The 16,853-nt window shown below is 37.6% G+C and overlaps 1 protein-coding gene across 3 annotated transcripts in view; it reads left to right on the forward strand.

The window, feature by feature from the left end:
- CTDSPL2 (CTD small phosphatase like 2) overlaps positions 1–16,853 on the forward strand; it is a 109,037-nt gene that overhangs the window by 41,034 nt on the left and 51,150 nt on the right. For 2 of the 3 annotated variants that reach the window (XM_008016786.3, XM_008016784.3), the window contains exon 2: positions 1,271–1,480. In XM_008016786.3, coding sequence (XP_008014977.1) covers positions 1,295–1,480 — 186 coding nt within the window. In that variant the 5' untranslated portion in view covers positions 1,271–1,294. Of the gene's footprint in view, positions 1–1,270; positions 1,481–16,853 lie in introns of those variants that run through there. The other variant, XM_073012128.1, reaches the window with a different exon arrangement.

Here is a 16,853-nt window from a genome sequence, read left to right on the forward strand (position 1 = left end):
GTTCTCCTGCCTCAGCCTTTGGAGTAGCTGGGATTACAGGCGTCCGCCACCACGCCCACCTATTTTTTGTATTTTTAATAGAGACAGGGTTTCTCCATGCTGGCCGGGCTAGTCTCTAACTCCTGATCTCAGGTGAACCACCTGCCTTGGCCTCCCAAAGTGCTGGGGTTACAGGTGTGAGCCACCATGCCCAGCCTGTAGTTTCTGTTTTGAAAAAAGTTTCTTTTTTTTTCTGTGATTGTTTTGTTGAGTTAATAAAAACAATTTCTGAGATTCTAATCTCTGCCAGGAATTTCTGTACCTTTAGATTTTAGAGTGCTTAATTGGAGTTAGTGTGTTCTGTGAATGTATTCACTGTGGTGAATAGCTTTATTGTCCTTTGCACATTATAGCCTTTCCTAATCCTTTTTTCATTTTGAGCCTTAGGATGGTAAGATAAATATATTTTTTAAACATTTGATGAAACCTAACTGACTACAGATTAGCCATGATTGGAGTAGGATTAATATTCATATCTCTTAATTCTTCGTTTAGTATTCTTTGTATTCTGTTTCACAGATTCTAATTCGGTTATATCTTTAATTCTAAGTGTTGGGACAATTTTGCCAGCAATTAATTGTCTTACCTATAAAACGAGAGAGTTTGAATAAATAGCCTTATGTTTTCTTTCTGATGTGAATTGTTTTAAAAGTATCATTAAATGTGGTAAGATAGGACTCTCTCAAAATGATCCAAATTCTGTTGTTACACTTATGTGATTGTCGATTATTAGACTTGTGCTCATGGAATTCATTCATTCATTGGCTGACATTACTTTTCCACTACCTGGTGAGTTCCAGAAAAGCAAAACCCTTCCTTATCTTGTTTACTATTTACTCAATGCTTACCTGGCCCAGTGCCTTGAATGTGACTAAGTATGCAATAAATATTTGTCGAACCAATGATTAAACAAATAGTAACATTGGCAGGCAGTATAGTATTATGTAAAGAGCATGCACACTCTTTGGTGTTACCCTTACTTTAGATCATAGGGTAGGTTATAGTATTTCAGAGGTTGTTGGGAAAGTTACTCGGGATAATATAAATAAAGTATAAAGCATAATGCCTTTTACTTAAAATGTTAGTTTCTTACTGCAATCTCCTAGAGTCTAGGACTTTTGTTTTTTTAGCCAAGATATTTTTATTATATAAGCTGGTCACATTTGGGTAGAGAAGGTTGAATTTATTAACTTTTAATGTTTTTATTACATTTATTATTTTTATCTTACAGTTTTACATGTGGCACCCATAAAAGATGAGGCTGAGAACACGGAAGGCTTCTCAGCAGTCAAATCAAATCCAAACACAACGCACTGCCAGAGCAAAGAGGAAATATTCAGAGGTTGATGATAGCCTGCCTTCAGGAGGAGAAAAACCATCGAAGAATGAAACCGGCTTGTTGTCTTCAATTAAAAAATTTATTAAAGGAAGCACACCTAAGGTAATGATTTTACCATATACTTTCATGTCATTAAAAGTGAAAATTATGATATTTTCTCTAATCATGCATAGAGGAGAAATCTGATAGTGCACCAAAATCTACGTTTTGGTGTTAATTTTACTTCTAAGAGTTTTACGTGCAGAATATTTAATGGCAATTTAAGAAGAACATTATTTGTTCCACTGAACTAATCCACTTAGCCTTCTGCTTTTTCAACATAGTATTATGGGTAGCAAAATAAATTTTTCCTTGCTCTTTTACTTGAGTTGTTTCTTTTACTTTCATTTTCTTTCAAAGAAAAGTTAAAGTTTCTTGTTAATATTCACTGTCTAGGGAGGTGATGTCTCTCATCTGTTCGAGTTCTAACATTTGTGTGATGAAGATGTATTGCTTCATTAAAGAGAAAAGAGCATTACTAAAAGAGAGAATGGACACTGACGAGGAGTTTTGTACTCCAGATTTATATTCTGGACCAACTTGAGTGACCTAAAGAGAGAGTCATTTACCCCCCTGAGCCTCAGGAAGATAGTAAAATGGCACTGATACCAACTGCTTTGTCTGTCTCAGAGTTATTTTCAGATTAGATGGTACAACAGGTAGAAAAGCAGTTTGATCAACTTTATTTTATTTTGTTTTTATTTATTTATTTATTTTGAGACAGAGTCTAGCTCTGTCTCCAGGCTGGAGTGCAGTAGCGCGATCTCTGCTCACTGCAACCTCCACCTCCTGGGTTCAAGTGATTCTCCTGCCTCAGCCTCCTGAATAGCTGGGACAACAGGCACGTGCCACCACACCAGCTAATTTTTGTATTTTTAGTAGAGATGGGGTTTCACCATGTTGGCCAGGATAGTCTCAATCTCCGGACCTTGTAATTCATCCGCCTTGGCCTCCCAAAGTGCTGGGATTACAGGCATGATCTACCACCGCGCCTGGTCTCAGTTTGATCAATTTTAATGCACTCTATCAATGTATAGTATTATTGATTATGTGTAGATTTTTTTTATGACTTTTACTATTTTTATGTTCTTTCTTAGAATAATTATTTACATGGTAAGTTTTTTATTATAATGGAAGTTTATCACTTTCTTAAGCAGAAAAATAAATTACTAGTTGACTTGTTCATGGGAATAGATTTTGTTGGTATAGAATTAACAAAGCCTAATTACTGTGAGTCACTAGGCAAGATTTGGAAGTATTCTTGGTTTGCATAGGGTTTTAATTTTTGTTTTGGTGGTTTTATTTTTTGTTTTTGTTTGTTTCTAATACTAATTTCTTTGTTAATTTTAAGTAATTAGAAATTTTAAAAAGTTTCTGAATTTATGTAAACTGAGAAAATATTCTAGTATTATCATATAACAAAGATGAAGTAGCTTCCAGAAACCCAAATTTCCATCTCTATGAATTCCTAATGGGTTGTCATCAGCCTCTGTTGATGGGAACCTTGCTACATATTATTACTTCATTCTTCTGAGCAGCTCTAGTTGTCATAAAGTGCCTCCTTATGTTTTTGCTTTCTCATGTTACTTTTTTGTATTTTTTCCACTCGAAAACAGATACTGTATTCCCTTACATGTGCAAGTACAAACCTTCAGTCAATACAGGGCAGCTATTTCTAGTTTTCCTTATATGACATTATATGATATTTATCATCATCTTGGTCACCTTTATCTGTTATTCATGAAAGATAAAAACCAGAAGCGAAGATAGGTTTTTGTTATGTCTTCAGAATTCTATTCATATTTATAGTTGACCCTTCAACAGTGTGGATTTTAGGGATGCTGACCCTCCCATGTGGTTGAAAATCTACATATAACTTTTGACTCTCCAAAAACTTAACACTAATAACCTCCTGTTAACCAGAGGTTTACCAATAACATAAACAATCATTCAACACATATTTTTTATGTTATGTGTATTCTATACTGTATTCTATTTTTTTAGATAGGATCTTACTCTATTGCCCAGGCTGGAGTGCAGTAATATTATCATAGCTCACTGCAGCCTTGAACTCCTGAGCTCAGTTGATCCTCCCATCTCAGCTTCTTGAGTAGCTAGGACTACAGGCATGTACCACCACGCCCAGTTATTTTTAAAATTTCTCTCCCTTTTTTTTTTTTTTTAAAGAGACTAGGTCACATTTATCTTGCCCAGGCTGGTCTTGAACTCCTGACTTCAAAGCAGTCATCCCACCTTGGCCTGCCAAAGTGTTGGTATTACAGGTGTGAGCCATCTCACCTGGCTTTATACTGTATTCTTACAATAAAGTAAGCTAGAAAAAAAGAAAATGTTATTAAGAAAATCATAAGGAAGAGAAAATACGTTTACTGTTTAAGTGGAAGTAGATCATTATAAAGGTCTTCATCCTCATTGTCTTCTGGGCTGAGGAAGAGGAGGAGTTGGTCTTTCTGCTGCAGAGGTGGCAGAAAATTTGTGTATTAACGGACCAATACAATTCAAGCCCAGCTTGTTCAAGGATCAGCATACTTCTTCTGACAGTGAATTGTTTCTTTCACTCCCATTGCCCAGGCTAGAGTGTAGTTGTGCAGTCACAGGTCACTGCAGCCTCGATTTCCCGACTCAGGTGATGCTCCCATTTCAGCGTCCCAAGTTGCTGGAACTACAGGCTTTTGCCACTGTGTCTGGCTAATTCCTTGTATTTTTTAGTAGAGGCAAGGCTTCACCATGTTGTCCAGGCTGGTCACAAACTCCTGGTCTCAAGCTGTTTGCCTGCCTTGATCTCTCAAAGTGTGAGCCACTACACCTGGCTGGATTGTTTCTGTTAATGTGATTTTATGTTAAATTATACTTTGTCTCCTTTAGTAGCTTAATCTCTGTTGGTCAGCAAATTTTGGCTCATGTCAACTAGAACAGCAGTCTCCAGTTGTTTTGGTACCAGCAGCTGGTTTCAGGGAAGACAGTTTTTCCAGGGACCAGGTCAGCCGGGGTGGGGTTTGGTTAATGGTTTTGGGATGAAATTAATCCACATCAGATCATCAGGCATTAGATTCTCATAAGGAGCACACAATGTAGATCCCACAATTCACACTAGAGTTCGTGCTCCTATGAGAATTTGCTACTGCTGATCTGACAGGAGATAGGGCTTAGGCAATAGTGCCTGCTGGCTCACTGCTCACCTCCTTCTCTGTGGCCTCGTTCCTAACAGGCCATGGATTGGTACCATTCCATGGCCCAGGGGCTGGGAACCCTTGAACTGGAACACTCAGGACTTTTTTTTGAGACAGGTCTCAAAAAAATAAAAAAATAAAAAAAAGGTCTCCAGTCTTGCCCAAGTTGGAGTGCAGTGGCATGATCTCAGCTCACTGCAACCTTTGCCTTTCGAGTTCAAGCAATCCTCTTTTCTCAGCCTCCCAAGTAGTGCGTGCCACCATGCCCAGCTAATTTTTGTATTTTTGTAGAGATGGGGTTTCACCATGTTGCGCAGGCTGGTCTTGAACTCCTAGCCTCAAGTGATCCGCCGCTTCAGCCTGCCAAAGTACTGGGATTACAGGCGTGAGCCATTGTACCCAGCCACTCAGGAGGATTTTTCTGTAGAAATTTTTGTCCAAGTTTCTTTTTTTGTTTTAACTAAATCTAAGATCTTTCATTAATGCCTCATTACTCAAAGATGTTACATTAAGATATGCAGTGGCACAATATCGGCTCACTGCAACCTCCACCTCTCGGGTTCGAGTGATTATCGTGCCTCAGCCTCCCGAGTAGCTGGGACTCCAGGCGCCTGCCACCATACCTGGCTGATTCTTATATTTTTAGTAGAGACGGGGTTTTGCCATGTTGGCCAGGCAGGTCTCGTAATCTCCTCACCTCGGCCTCCCAAAGTGCTGGAATTACAGACATGAGCCACTGTACTGGACTGTCTTATTTATTAATTACGTTTTTGGGTAAGGTTTTTCATACAGCTACAAATTCACTTTATTGTGCTGTAACTGAACTCAGATTTTAAAAATCGTATTCTATAAGATTATTATTGAAATTAATATTTGAATGCTTTACCGAAATCAGAGTGAAACCACAGTTGTCTTTTCCTAGACAACTAATCTTGTGTTAGGAGTAAATAATAAGGTTAATTTGTCACATATTAGTCTTAATGAGCTTATATGACTTTTAATTATTGTTGCTTTCTTGTCTACAATGTCGTAAACCGTATTCTTAATCACATATTCTAAAATTGTGTGGAGCATCTAGACAATGCTTGCTTATGTGTGTATCTTAAATACAGCGTCATTGCCTTTTTCAAATTTTGGGTAGCAGTTCACAGCTAAAACCCATGGAATATTAACCATTTTTTGATGTTTTATAGATGAGAACAACTGAGACTTGGTGAATTTAGGTAACTTGAACTGTCAATAGTAACAATAATTATAATAATAACCTACCCAGGTTAAAAAATAACATTGAAGACCAATACGACAGCTTTTGGTTTTTTTTTTTTTTTGAGACACAGTTTCACTCTTAACTTGCCCAGGCTGGAGTGCAATGGCGCGGTCTCGGCTCACTGCAACCTCCACCTCCTAGGTTCAAGCGATTCTCCTGTCTCAGCTTCCCGAGTAGCTGGGACTATAGGCGTGTGCCACTATGCCTGCGACAGCTCTTACTTATAGTTATTGAGCAGTTACTATTTGCCAAGCACTGTCCTCAGTGTTTAAAGTGTAATAATTTGGCCGGGCATGGTGGCTCACGCCTGTAATCCCAGCACTTTGGGAGGCCGAGGCAGGCGGATCACGAGGTCAGGGGATTGAGACCATCGTGGCTAACACGATGAAACCCCGTCCTTACTAAAAATACAAAAAATTAGCCGGGCGTGGTGGCGGGCGCCTGTAGTCCCAGCTACTTGGGAGGCTGAGGCAGGAGAACAGCGTGAACCCAGGAGGCAGAGTTTGCAGTGAGCCAAGATCGCGCCACTGCACTCCAGCCTGGGCAACAAAGCGAGACTCCGTCTCAAATAAATAAATAAATAAATAAATAAATAAATAATAAAGTGGAATAATTTAAGCCTTACAAACTGTATGAGATAGCTGTTACTTTTATATTACAAACGAGGAAACTGAGGCACAGGGAGGTTAAATAATAACTTGTGTTAAGTTGCTTAGTTTTAAGCGGCAATGCTGGAGCCTAGTTTACATACACTCCTAACCACTATATACTACTGCATCTCCAATAAGTGACACTGCTAGGATTTAAACCCAGATGTATTTAACTGATAATCTGTATTCTTTCTCCTTTATTATTCTCTGTCAAAGTGGCTGGACACTGTCTAGAAGTCCAAGAACAAGATGTTGGCCAATGTGCTTCCTTCTTAGATCTCTGTTCTTGACTTATAGATGGCTGCCCCTCACACGGTCAGTCTTTGGTCTGTGGATGGTCTATGTCTGCATCTTTACGGACACTGGTCATACGTCTTTAGGGGCCACCTGAAGAAATCCTCCTCCTTTTTTTGTGTGTGTATGTAAGACAGAGTCTCGCTCTGTCACCCAGGCTGGAATGCAGTGGCACTATCTCAGCTCATTGCAACCTCTGTCTCGTGGATTCAAGCGTTTTCTTGTGCCTCAGCCTCCTGGATAGCTGGAATTACAGGCGTGTGCCACCACATCTGGCTACATTTTGTATTTTTAGTAGAGATGGGGTTTCACCATGTTGCCTAGGCTGATCTTGAACTCCTGACCTTAAGTGATCTGCCCGCCTTGGCCTCCCAAAGTGCTGGGATTACAGGCGTGAGCCACCACACCTGGCCAAGAAAACCCTTTTAATTACTTTTTTTAAAGGCTCTATCTTCAAATATGGTCACAGTCTGAAGTATTTGGGTTAGGGCTTCAACATAAATTTTGGGGTGACACAATTCAGAGTGTACGAAATCTTTGGTCTCTTTCAAATACAGATTTGTGATTCAAAGACTTCAGATGTATGAAATTATCAGCAAGATTATTCAGGAATTGTTCATGTGCAGCCTTTCTGCTTTTTAGCACAATGAGATTTCTAATACATAATTGAAGGCCTCACAACTGAAATACATTTGTTTTCTACCATGAATCTCTATATTTTTCCAAATACAGTATTTCTAGCGTTTTCCCCATAACAAAATGACCTTTTCCTCTATTCTTAACTAAATGCTGTTATAGTTAAGGATCATAAATTTCCATATGAATACAGTTTTAATGAAATACCTGTTTTTAGACCTTTTAACTGTTGGTCTACAAAAAGAAACATATGGCTAATACATACATGTGAAACAAAAATCACCCTTAATTTATGTGATGTGCTCTGATTTTTCTGTTTTATTTCTTCTTCTGAAGGTGATTGTATTTAAATTGATTTGATAATATGTCAGTGGGTTGCATTTCTTAGTTTGAAAAACATGATTAGATGAAGACTTTTGTTCAAAGTCTTTAACTCTGATTTGCCAAACTTTGTAGTTTTATTTGGGAATTTTCTTCCTTTCCTCCTTTTTTTTTTTTTTTTTTTTTTTTGATGGAGTCTTGCTCTGTCACCCAGGCTGGAGTGCAGTGGTGTGATCTTGGCTCACTGTGACCTCCATTTCCTGGTTTTAAGCGATTCTCCTGTCTCAGCTTCCCGAGTAACTGGGATTATAGGCATGTGCCACCATGTCTGGCTAATTTTTTCTATTTTTAGTAGAGATTGGGTTTCACCATGTTGGCCAGGCTGGTGTTGAACTCTTGACCTCAAGTGATTCACCCGCCTCAGCCTCCCAAAATGGGATTATAGGCATGAGCCACCATGCCCGGCCTTATTAAGTCTCTTTAGTTGTGTTCTTTAACTACTTGATTAATTGAAGTAATTTGCCACTTATGGAATGAAAAAAAATCAACTCAGACTAACTGGTTGAATTTATGGAGGAAATGACAGTTTAAGATTCATTCATATTCATTCATTCTCTTCCCACCACCACACACACAAGCATATATTTATATTTAGTTGTGTCACTTGACAATCTGAAATGCATTAATTGTCAATTTTGTCATCATGTGAATATCATAGTACTTACGTGAATCTAGATGGTATATCCTACTAGTTATCTAGGCTATGTGGTATAGCTTTTTGCTTCTAGGCTACAAACCTGTACAGCATGTTACTGTACTGATTATCATAGGCAGTTATAACACAATGGTAAGTTTTTATGTTTCTCAGCATAGCTAAACATAGAAAAGGTACAGTAAAAATAGAGTATTATAATCTTATGAGACCACTGTTCTATATGTGGTCTGCTGTTAACCAAAACATTGTGTGGCACATGATTCTATTTCCTTGCTCTGTCTGCTGAACTGTGTGCACATAGCACCCAGATCTTGGTTTCTAAATACTGTTCTCCACTAAAGGAACTAGGGTTCTGTCTTGTTTTATGTGTAAATAATTATGTCATATGCCAAATAATGAGAGTTTGCTTACCCTTTCTCACACTGGGACTTATTTTTTTCTTCACTTATTACATTGGTTAGGATCTGTAGTACCATGTTGAGTAGAATTGGTGAGAGCGAACACCCTTGCCTTGTCCTTAGGGGAAGAGAATTTGTTTTACCATTAGGTATGATGATAGCTAGATGTTTTTCTTAGTTATCTTTTATTAGTTTGTGAAAGTTCTATTCTATTCCTATTTGTGAAATGTTTTTATTATGTTGTTGAGTTTTGTTAAAGGCTTTTCGGCTTCAGATTTCTTATTTATTTATTTATTTATTTATTTATTTATTTATTTATTATTTATTTGAAGTAGAGTCTCATTCTCTTGCCCAGGCTGGAGTACAGTGGTGTGGTCTCAGCTCACCACAACCTCCACCTCCTGGGTTCAAGCAGTTCTCCTGCCTTGGCCTCCCAAGTAACTGGGATTACAGGCACGTGACACCATGCCCCGCTAATTGTGTTTTTAATAGAGATGGGGTTTCACCATGTTGGCCAGGCTGGTCTTGAACTCCTGACTTCAAGTGATCTACTTACTTTGGCCTTCCAAAGTGCTGGGATTACAGATGTGAGCCACTGTGGCAGGCCCCTCTTATTCTTTTAATGTAGAGTAGTACATAAATTTTTTTTTAAAGGAAAATCATAACTTGGAGTTGATTTACTGGGGATTTTTTTTTAAAATAATTTTTATATCTGTATTCATGGAGGATCTTGTTCTGTAGTTTTGTCTTGATTTGTATTGTTTTTAAATTTTGGGATTAAGATTAAGCTGGTGCCATAAAACAAGTTGAGGACTGTTCCTCCTCTTTTCTGAAAGCTTGTGTTTGATTGGTATTATTTCATTCTTAAATATTTGGCAGAATTCACTGGTGAATTCTGGAGAGGGATTTCTAAAATGTAACTGGAATTTTCTTTGTGGGATATCTTTTACTGTAATTTAGTTTTTCTAATATAGATCAGATTATTTAACTTTTCTTTCTTGTTTGTTTTAGTCATACATGTTTTCAAGGAATTTAAGTTGTTGATTTATTTGACATCATATTTTGTTGGTACTTATTAATTTAATACTGTCTATAGGATTTGTAATGGTACTCTTCTTTTCATTCCTGATCTAGATAATTTATTATTGATCTTTATTTTGATGAGTCTTGCTTGGGTTTATTAATTTCATTATTTGTTCAAAGGGATTTTTAATATTAACTGTTCATTCTGTTTAATTGATATCCACTATTTTCAGTATTTTCTGTTTTTAGTCTGATTTACTTTTGTAGCTTCTAGAAATGAGAGCTTAAATCAGATATGAGTAAAATTTTTCTGTAAACATTTCAGATAAGAAATATTTTAGGCTTTGTGGACAATATTGTCTCTGCTGCAGCTACTATTCAGCTGCCACTGTAGACGGCTACATAAATGAATGAACTTGGTTTTGGACACCGGTACAGTAGTTCCACCTGTCTTTGGTTTTGCTTTCCGTAGTTTTAGTTACCTGTGGTCACCAGCGTCTGAAAATATTAAATGGAAAATTTCAGAAATAATAAGTTTTAAATTAGACACCTTTCTGAGTAGCATGGTAAAATCTTGCATCATTCCTGCTCCATCCCAAGTGGGACATTAATCATCCCTTTGCCCAAGTATCCATATGTGTATGCTGTACTCCTGTTAGTCACTTTGTAGCTTTCTTTTTTTATCAGATCAGCTGTGTAGATACCAGGCTGTTTGTATTCAGTTAATCCTTATTTTACTTAATGATGACCCCAGAGTATAAGACTAGTGATGCTGATAATTATTCTGTTTTATTGGTAATCTCTTACTGTGTCTTAATTTATAATTCAGGGTTTATCATAGGTGTGTATATATGGAGGAAAAAACAGTATATATAGTGTTTGGTACTATCTGTGGTTTCAGGCAACCACTGGAGGGTTTTGAAAGGTATCACGTGAGCATTAAGGGGGAACTACTGTATTTGAATTTCATATAGTTTTCGTGTGCCATGAAATATTTTTTTCTATGTATTTTCCTCCAACTATTTATAAGTACAGAAAGAAGATTTTTACTTTCTTGCCCATGTGAAACAATTAGTGTGCTGAATTTTGCCTATGGCTGTAGCTTGCTAGTTCCTTGGTTAGAACATTAATTTTACACTTTTCTTTTTTTCTAATATAGGTATTTAAAGATATGAATTTTAAAGTACTCCTTTCTCTATATGCCATACATTTTGATACATTATTTTTTATTATTTTATTTTTCTTGTGATTTTTTTTTGACCCATGGATTATTCATTTTGATTCAAGAATATTAATATACTCTGTATAATTTGATTTCTTTGGTATTTTTTGGTACTTACTAGCATGTAGTCTTATCTTGTTGAATGTTCTATATGTATTTGGGAATATATGTGTATTTTGGAGTTGTTCAGTGCAGTATTCTATAAATATCAATTAGATCCAATTGATTGATAATACTCTAATTTTCTATATCTTCTTTTAAAGTGAAAGCAAGTTTATTAAGGAAGTAAAGAAACAAAAGAATGGCGACTGCATAGTCGTCTGTCTTATTTATTTAATGTGCTTGTTTTATTGGTTATTAAGAGAGGGATGTTAAAATCACCTATTTTTGTGCATTTGTCTACTTCACTTATCTGTCAATATTTGCTTCATGTATGTTGAAGCTTCATGTATTTATAATTGTATGACTTGTTAACATTATGATATATCTCATTATCTCTAGTAATATTAGTCTTGAAGTTTATTTTATTTTATTTTATTTTATTTATTTTGAGACAGAGTCTTGCTTGCGTGGCGAGATCTCGGCTCACTGCAAGCTCCGCCTCCCGGGTTCACACCATCTCCTGCCTCAGCCTTCCGAGTAGCTGGGACTACAGGCGCCCGCCACCACGCCCGGCTAATTTTTTGTATTTGTTTTTTTAATTAGAGACAGGGTTTCACCATGTTAGCCAGCATGGTCTCGATCTCCTGACCTTGTGATCCGCCCACCTCGGCCTCCCAAAGTGCTGGGATTACAGGCGTGAGCCACCGTGCCCGGCCTTGAAGTTTATTTTGATATTGATAGAGCCAAATAGTTTTCTTACTTAGTATTTGCATGATATATCTTTTTCCAGCCTTTATAAAACCTGTGTACATATATATTTACATTGGCTTTTTTTTTTTTTTTTTAAGGCAGAGTCTCGCTCTGTCGCCCTCACTGGAGTGCAGTTGCGCAATCTTGGCTCACTGCAACCTCCACCTCCTGGATTCAAGCAATTCTCCTACCTCAGCCTCCCGAGTAGCTGGGATTACAGGCGCCTGCCACCACACCCAGCTAATTTTTATGTTTTTAGTAGAGACAGTGTTTTACCGTGTTGGCCAGACCGGTCTTGAACTCCTGACTGCAGACGATCCACCCGCCTTGGCCTCCTAAAGTGCAGGGATTATAGGCATGAGCCACTGCGCCCAACCTACACTGGCATATTTTGTCTCTTTATATTTAATGTAATTATTAATATGTTTGAGTTTAAAGTCTTCTATCTTACTGTGTGTTCTGGATTTGTCCCATCTTTTGTTTCTCTTTTCCTGTCATTTGGGTGAACTGTCTATTTTTTAGAATTTTATTTATCCTCCTATATTGACTTCTCAATAAACAACCTTAAACACAATAAAATACACCTGTTCAAAGTGTATGTTTTCTTGAATTCTGACAGATTTATGCACATGACCAAAAAGTATCCTTATTTTATATCCAACATCACCTGAGACAACCACTGATCTTTCTATCATTATAGATAGAGTTTTATAGGATTATAATCAGTGTATCTTGCTTCCTTCACACACACAACATACATTTTTTGGTTTCTTCTGCGTTACCACATGTATCTGTAGTTTATTCCTTCCCCTCCCCTCCCGGAGTAGTATTCCTTTGTGTGAGTCTACCACAGTTTGTATGTTTAAGTTGTTTCTGTTTTTTGGCTATTATAAATAAAGTTGTTACGAATATTTGGATAAATAAGATTGATATTGCTGGATCATAAGATGTATGCTTAACTTCTTTGTAGCAGCTTTATTGAGATATAATTTACATACCCAGAAAATTAACCCATTTTTTTGGAATGTAGAAGCTTTTATTTACTTACTATTTTTTGATATAAAAAGCTGTACCCAATGTATACAGCTCTATGAGTTTGGGGATAAGTATATTCCTGTGAAATCATCACCATCATCAAGACCATAAACGTATCTGTCACCTACCAGAGTTTACCCTGCCCCTTTATTATTATGATCTACTGTCTTAGAAAACTTTAAATATATCATATAGTAAAGTATCGGCACAGCGTTATGTTGTATAGTAGCATAATTCATTCATTCATTTAAAATATAAATTCAGTAGCTTTTAGTACACGCACAGAATTGTGCAACCATTGCCTCAACTTTAGAATATTTTCATCACCCTCAAAAGAGACCTCTAGCTCCTAAATTCCCCCTTCCTCTCTAGCCCTAAGCAGTCACTAATCTGCTTCCTGTCTCTGGATTTCGCTGTATTTTGGACATTTCATGTAAATGAAACCATAGTCTATTATGTCTGGCTTCTTTCACTTAGCATGTTTTCAAAGTGCATCCATGGTGCGTTTGTTCTGAAGATGTCTTGGGGTTGTGTCCTGGGACATTGAATAAAAATTTTTTTTAAAAAAAGAAAAAACAATGTACGTCCATGTTGTGGCATGTATTATATCAATATTTCCTTTTTATTGCCAAGTAATATTCTGTTGTATGGCTATACCACATTTTGATTATCCATTTATCAATTAATGAACATGAGTTGTTTTCGTATTTTGACTGTATGAAGAATGCTGTGAACATTCATGTATACATTTTTGTATGGACATCTATTTTCGATTGTCTTGGGTAGGAGCTTGAATTGCTGGGTTATATGGTAACTTTGTGTTTAGCTTTTAAGGAACTGCCAGACTGTTTTCCAAAGTGGTTGCACCATTTTACAGTCCCACTAGCAAAATATGAGGATTCCAGTTGTCTTGAGGACAATCAACACTTGAAATTTTTTGTGTTTTTTATTATAGCCGTCCTGGTGAGTGTGAAGCAGTATGTCGTGGTTTCGATTTACATTTCCCTAATGACTGATGGTATTGAGCATCTTTTATGTGTGCGTCTTGGCCATTTACATATCTTCTTTAGATAAATGTCTGGTATTTTAATTGTATTATTTTTATTATTGAGTTGTAAGAGGTTTTTTTTTTTTTTTTTGGTTTGTTTGTTTGTTTTTGCATGATCTCTGTTCATTGCAACCTCTGCTTCCTGGGCTCTAGTGATACTTCCACCTCAGCCTCCTGAGTAGCTGAGACTACAGGCATGTGCCACTATGCCCAGCTAATTCCCACGCTCCCTTTTGGAGACAGAGTCTCACTTTGTCACCCAGGCTGGAATACAGTGGCGCAATCTCTGTTCACTGCAACTTCCACCTCCTGTGTTCAAGCGATTCCCCTGCCTCAGCCCCCTGAGTACCTGAGATTACAGGCACGTGCTACCACGTCCAACTAATTTTTTTTTATTTTTGATGGAGACGGGGTTTCACCTTGTTGCCCAGGCTGGTCTCAAATTCCTGACCTCAGGTGATCTGCCTGCCTTGGCCTTCCAAAGTGCTGGGATTACAGGTTTGAGTCACCACGCCAGACCTAATTTTTGTATTTTTTGTAGAGACAGGATTTCACCATGTTGCCCAGGCTGGTATCAAACTCCTGGGCTTAAGAGATCGGCCCTCCTTGACCTCCCAAAGTGCTGGGATTACAGGTGTGGTCCAGCCAAGAGTTCTTGATATAATCTAGATACAAGTCCCTTTTCAGAGATACACAGATGTTTTCTTCTTTTCTGTGGACCCCTTCTGAAACACAGAACTTTTAAATTTTGATGAAGTCCACCTTGTTTATTTTTTATTTTGTTGCTTGTGCCTTTGGTGTTATATCCGAGAAACTATTGGCAAAATCAAGGTGACAAACATTTATCCCTAGATTTTCTTAATATGAGTTTTATACTTTTAGCTCTTTGATACATTTGAGTTAATCTTTATAGATGGTGTGAGGTAAGGAGTCATCTTCATTATTTTGCATGTTCATTTTCATTAAGTCTCAACTCCATTTGTTGAAGACACTTTTTAACTTTTGAGAAACTGCCCAGCTGTTTCACCATCTAACATTCCATTTAGCAGTTTCAAACAGTTTCCCTTGCTTACATTCTTACCAGTATTTGATATTGTCAGTCTTTTTAACTTTAGTCTTTCTGCAGGGGTAGTGTATCTTATTGTTTTTAACTTGCGTTATTTTAACTTCCATTTCCCAGGCTCAGGTGATGCATCACCACACCTGGCTAATTTTTGTATTTTATAAGAGATGGGGTTTCATCATGTTGCGCAGGCTGGTCTCCAACTTCTGGGCTCAGGCAGGCTACCTGCCTCGCCCTCCCAAAGTACAGGAGTGAGCCATCTATAAAGACTGAGATTTAACAGTTTTACAGCTTCAGCAAGAACTTTCTTGAGGCTGGGTGCGGTGGCTCACGCCTGTAATCCTAGCACTTTGGGAGGCTAAGGAGGGCAGAGGATGGATTGCCTGAGCTCAGAAGTTCAAGACCAGCTTGGGCAACATGGTGGTACACATCTGTAGTCCCTGCTACTCAGGAGGCTGAGGCGGGCGATCGCTTGAACCCAGGAGGCGGTGGTTGCAGTAAGCTGAGATCACACCACTGCACTCCAGCCTGGGTGACAGAGTGAGACTCTGTCTTTGTTTTAAAAAAGAAGAGAGAACTTTCTTAAGAGGAACTGGCTCTCCCAACTTGCTAAGCGTGGCAATAAAGAATATAGTGGGCCGGGCTTGGTGGCTCACGCCTGTAATTCCAGCACTTTGGGAGGCTGAGACAGGTGGATCACCTGAGGGCAAGAGATCGAGACCAGCCTGGCCAACATAGTGAAACTCCACCTCTACTAAAAATATAAAAATTAACCACGTGTGGTGGCACATGCCTGTCATCCCAGCTACTCGGGAGGCTGAGGCAGGAGAATTGCTTGAACCCGGGAGGTGGAGGTTGCTGTGAGCCAAGATCGTGCCACTGCACTCCAGCCTGGGTGACTCCATCTCAAAAAAAAAAAAAAAAAGAATACAATGATTATTGGGTTTCAGTGCCTTGATTTGTCTTAAGGTGCCAGTTACTATATACACCGTTGATCTTGCATAGCTAGCACAAATGTTAACACAAGTTATTCCAGAATGGACTGAAAGACAATCAATCAGTCAATCAATAGATTCACCACTTGTGTTTGTTACCATGCATTCACAGTAACAAAAATCTTTGATAATTAGTTGGTGCTGGTATCAAATAAATACATGCAGGCAAAATACCAAGTCCGGCCACATCAATAAGGCACAGAAGTACAATTCTCTACATACTAGATAATATTTATTTTTTTTATGTTTGCAGATAAATATTTCATTCAGTGGATTTAACTTAGCATTGGAAAGTGGGAGCGCATGTTTCTTTTATTGACTTTTTATCTAGCAGACTTTCAGCACTATCTACTATGCAAAGATTTATCTCTCTGATATTGTTTACCCCTTTTCAACCAATGCAGTGTGATAACTTACTCTTTAAGATTCTTCAGAGGATTTTTCATTTTTAGTTTGAAAAACTGTAACCATTTTTTGCTTTTAAAGAACTCATTATGTATATGTTTAAAATACTAAATTCCTTTTTAAAAAACTCTGAATGATTCTCAAATGACAGTATACTAAATTGTCACCATTTAAATATGTCTCATCTATTTAAGTATGTTTTATTACGTAAGATGTAATAAGACAACCTCATGCGGCCAAAAGGAAGATATCTTTATCATGCTTTCATTTCTTATTTACAATTGCATCTAGAGTCTCTGGAATAGATTTACTGCATTGTGAGTC

Source organism: Chlorocebus sabaeus, chromosome 26, assembly GCF_047675955.1.
Source record: "Chlorocebus sabaeus isolate Y175 chromosome 26, mChlSab1.0.hap1, whole genome shotgun sequence".
In the NCBI taxonomy this organism is placed as follows: Eukaryota; Metazoa; Chordata; class Mammalia; order Primates; family Cercopithecidae; genus Chlorocebus; species Chlorocebus sabaeus.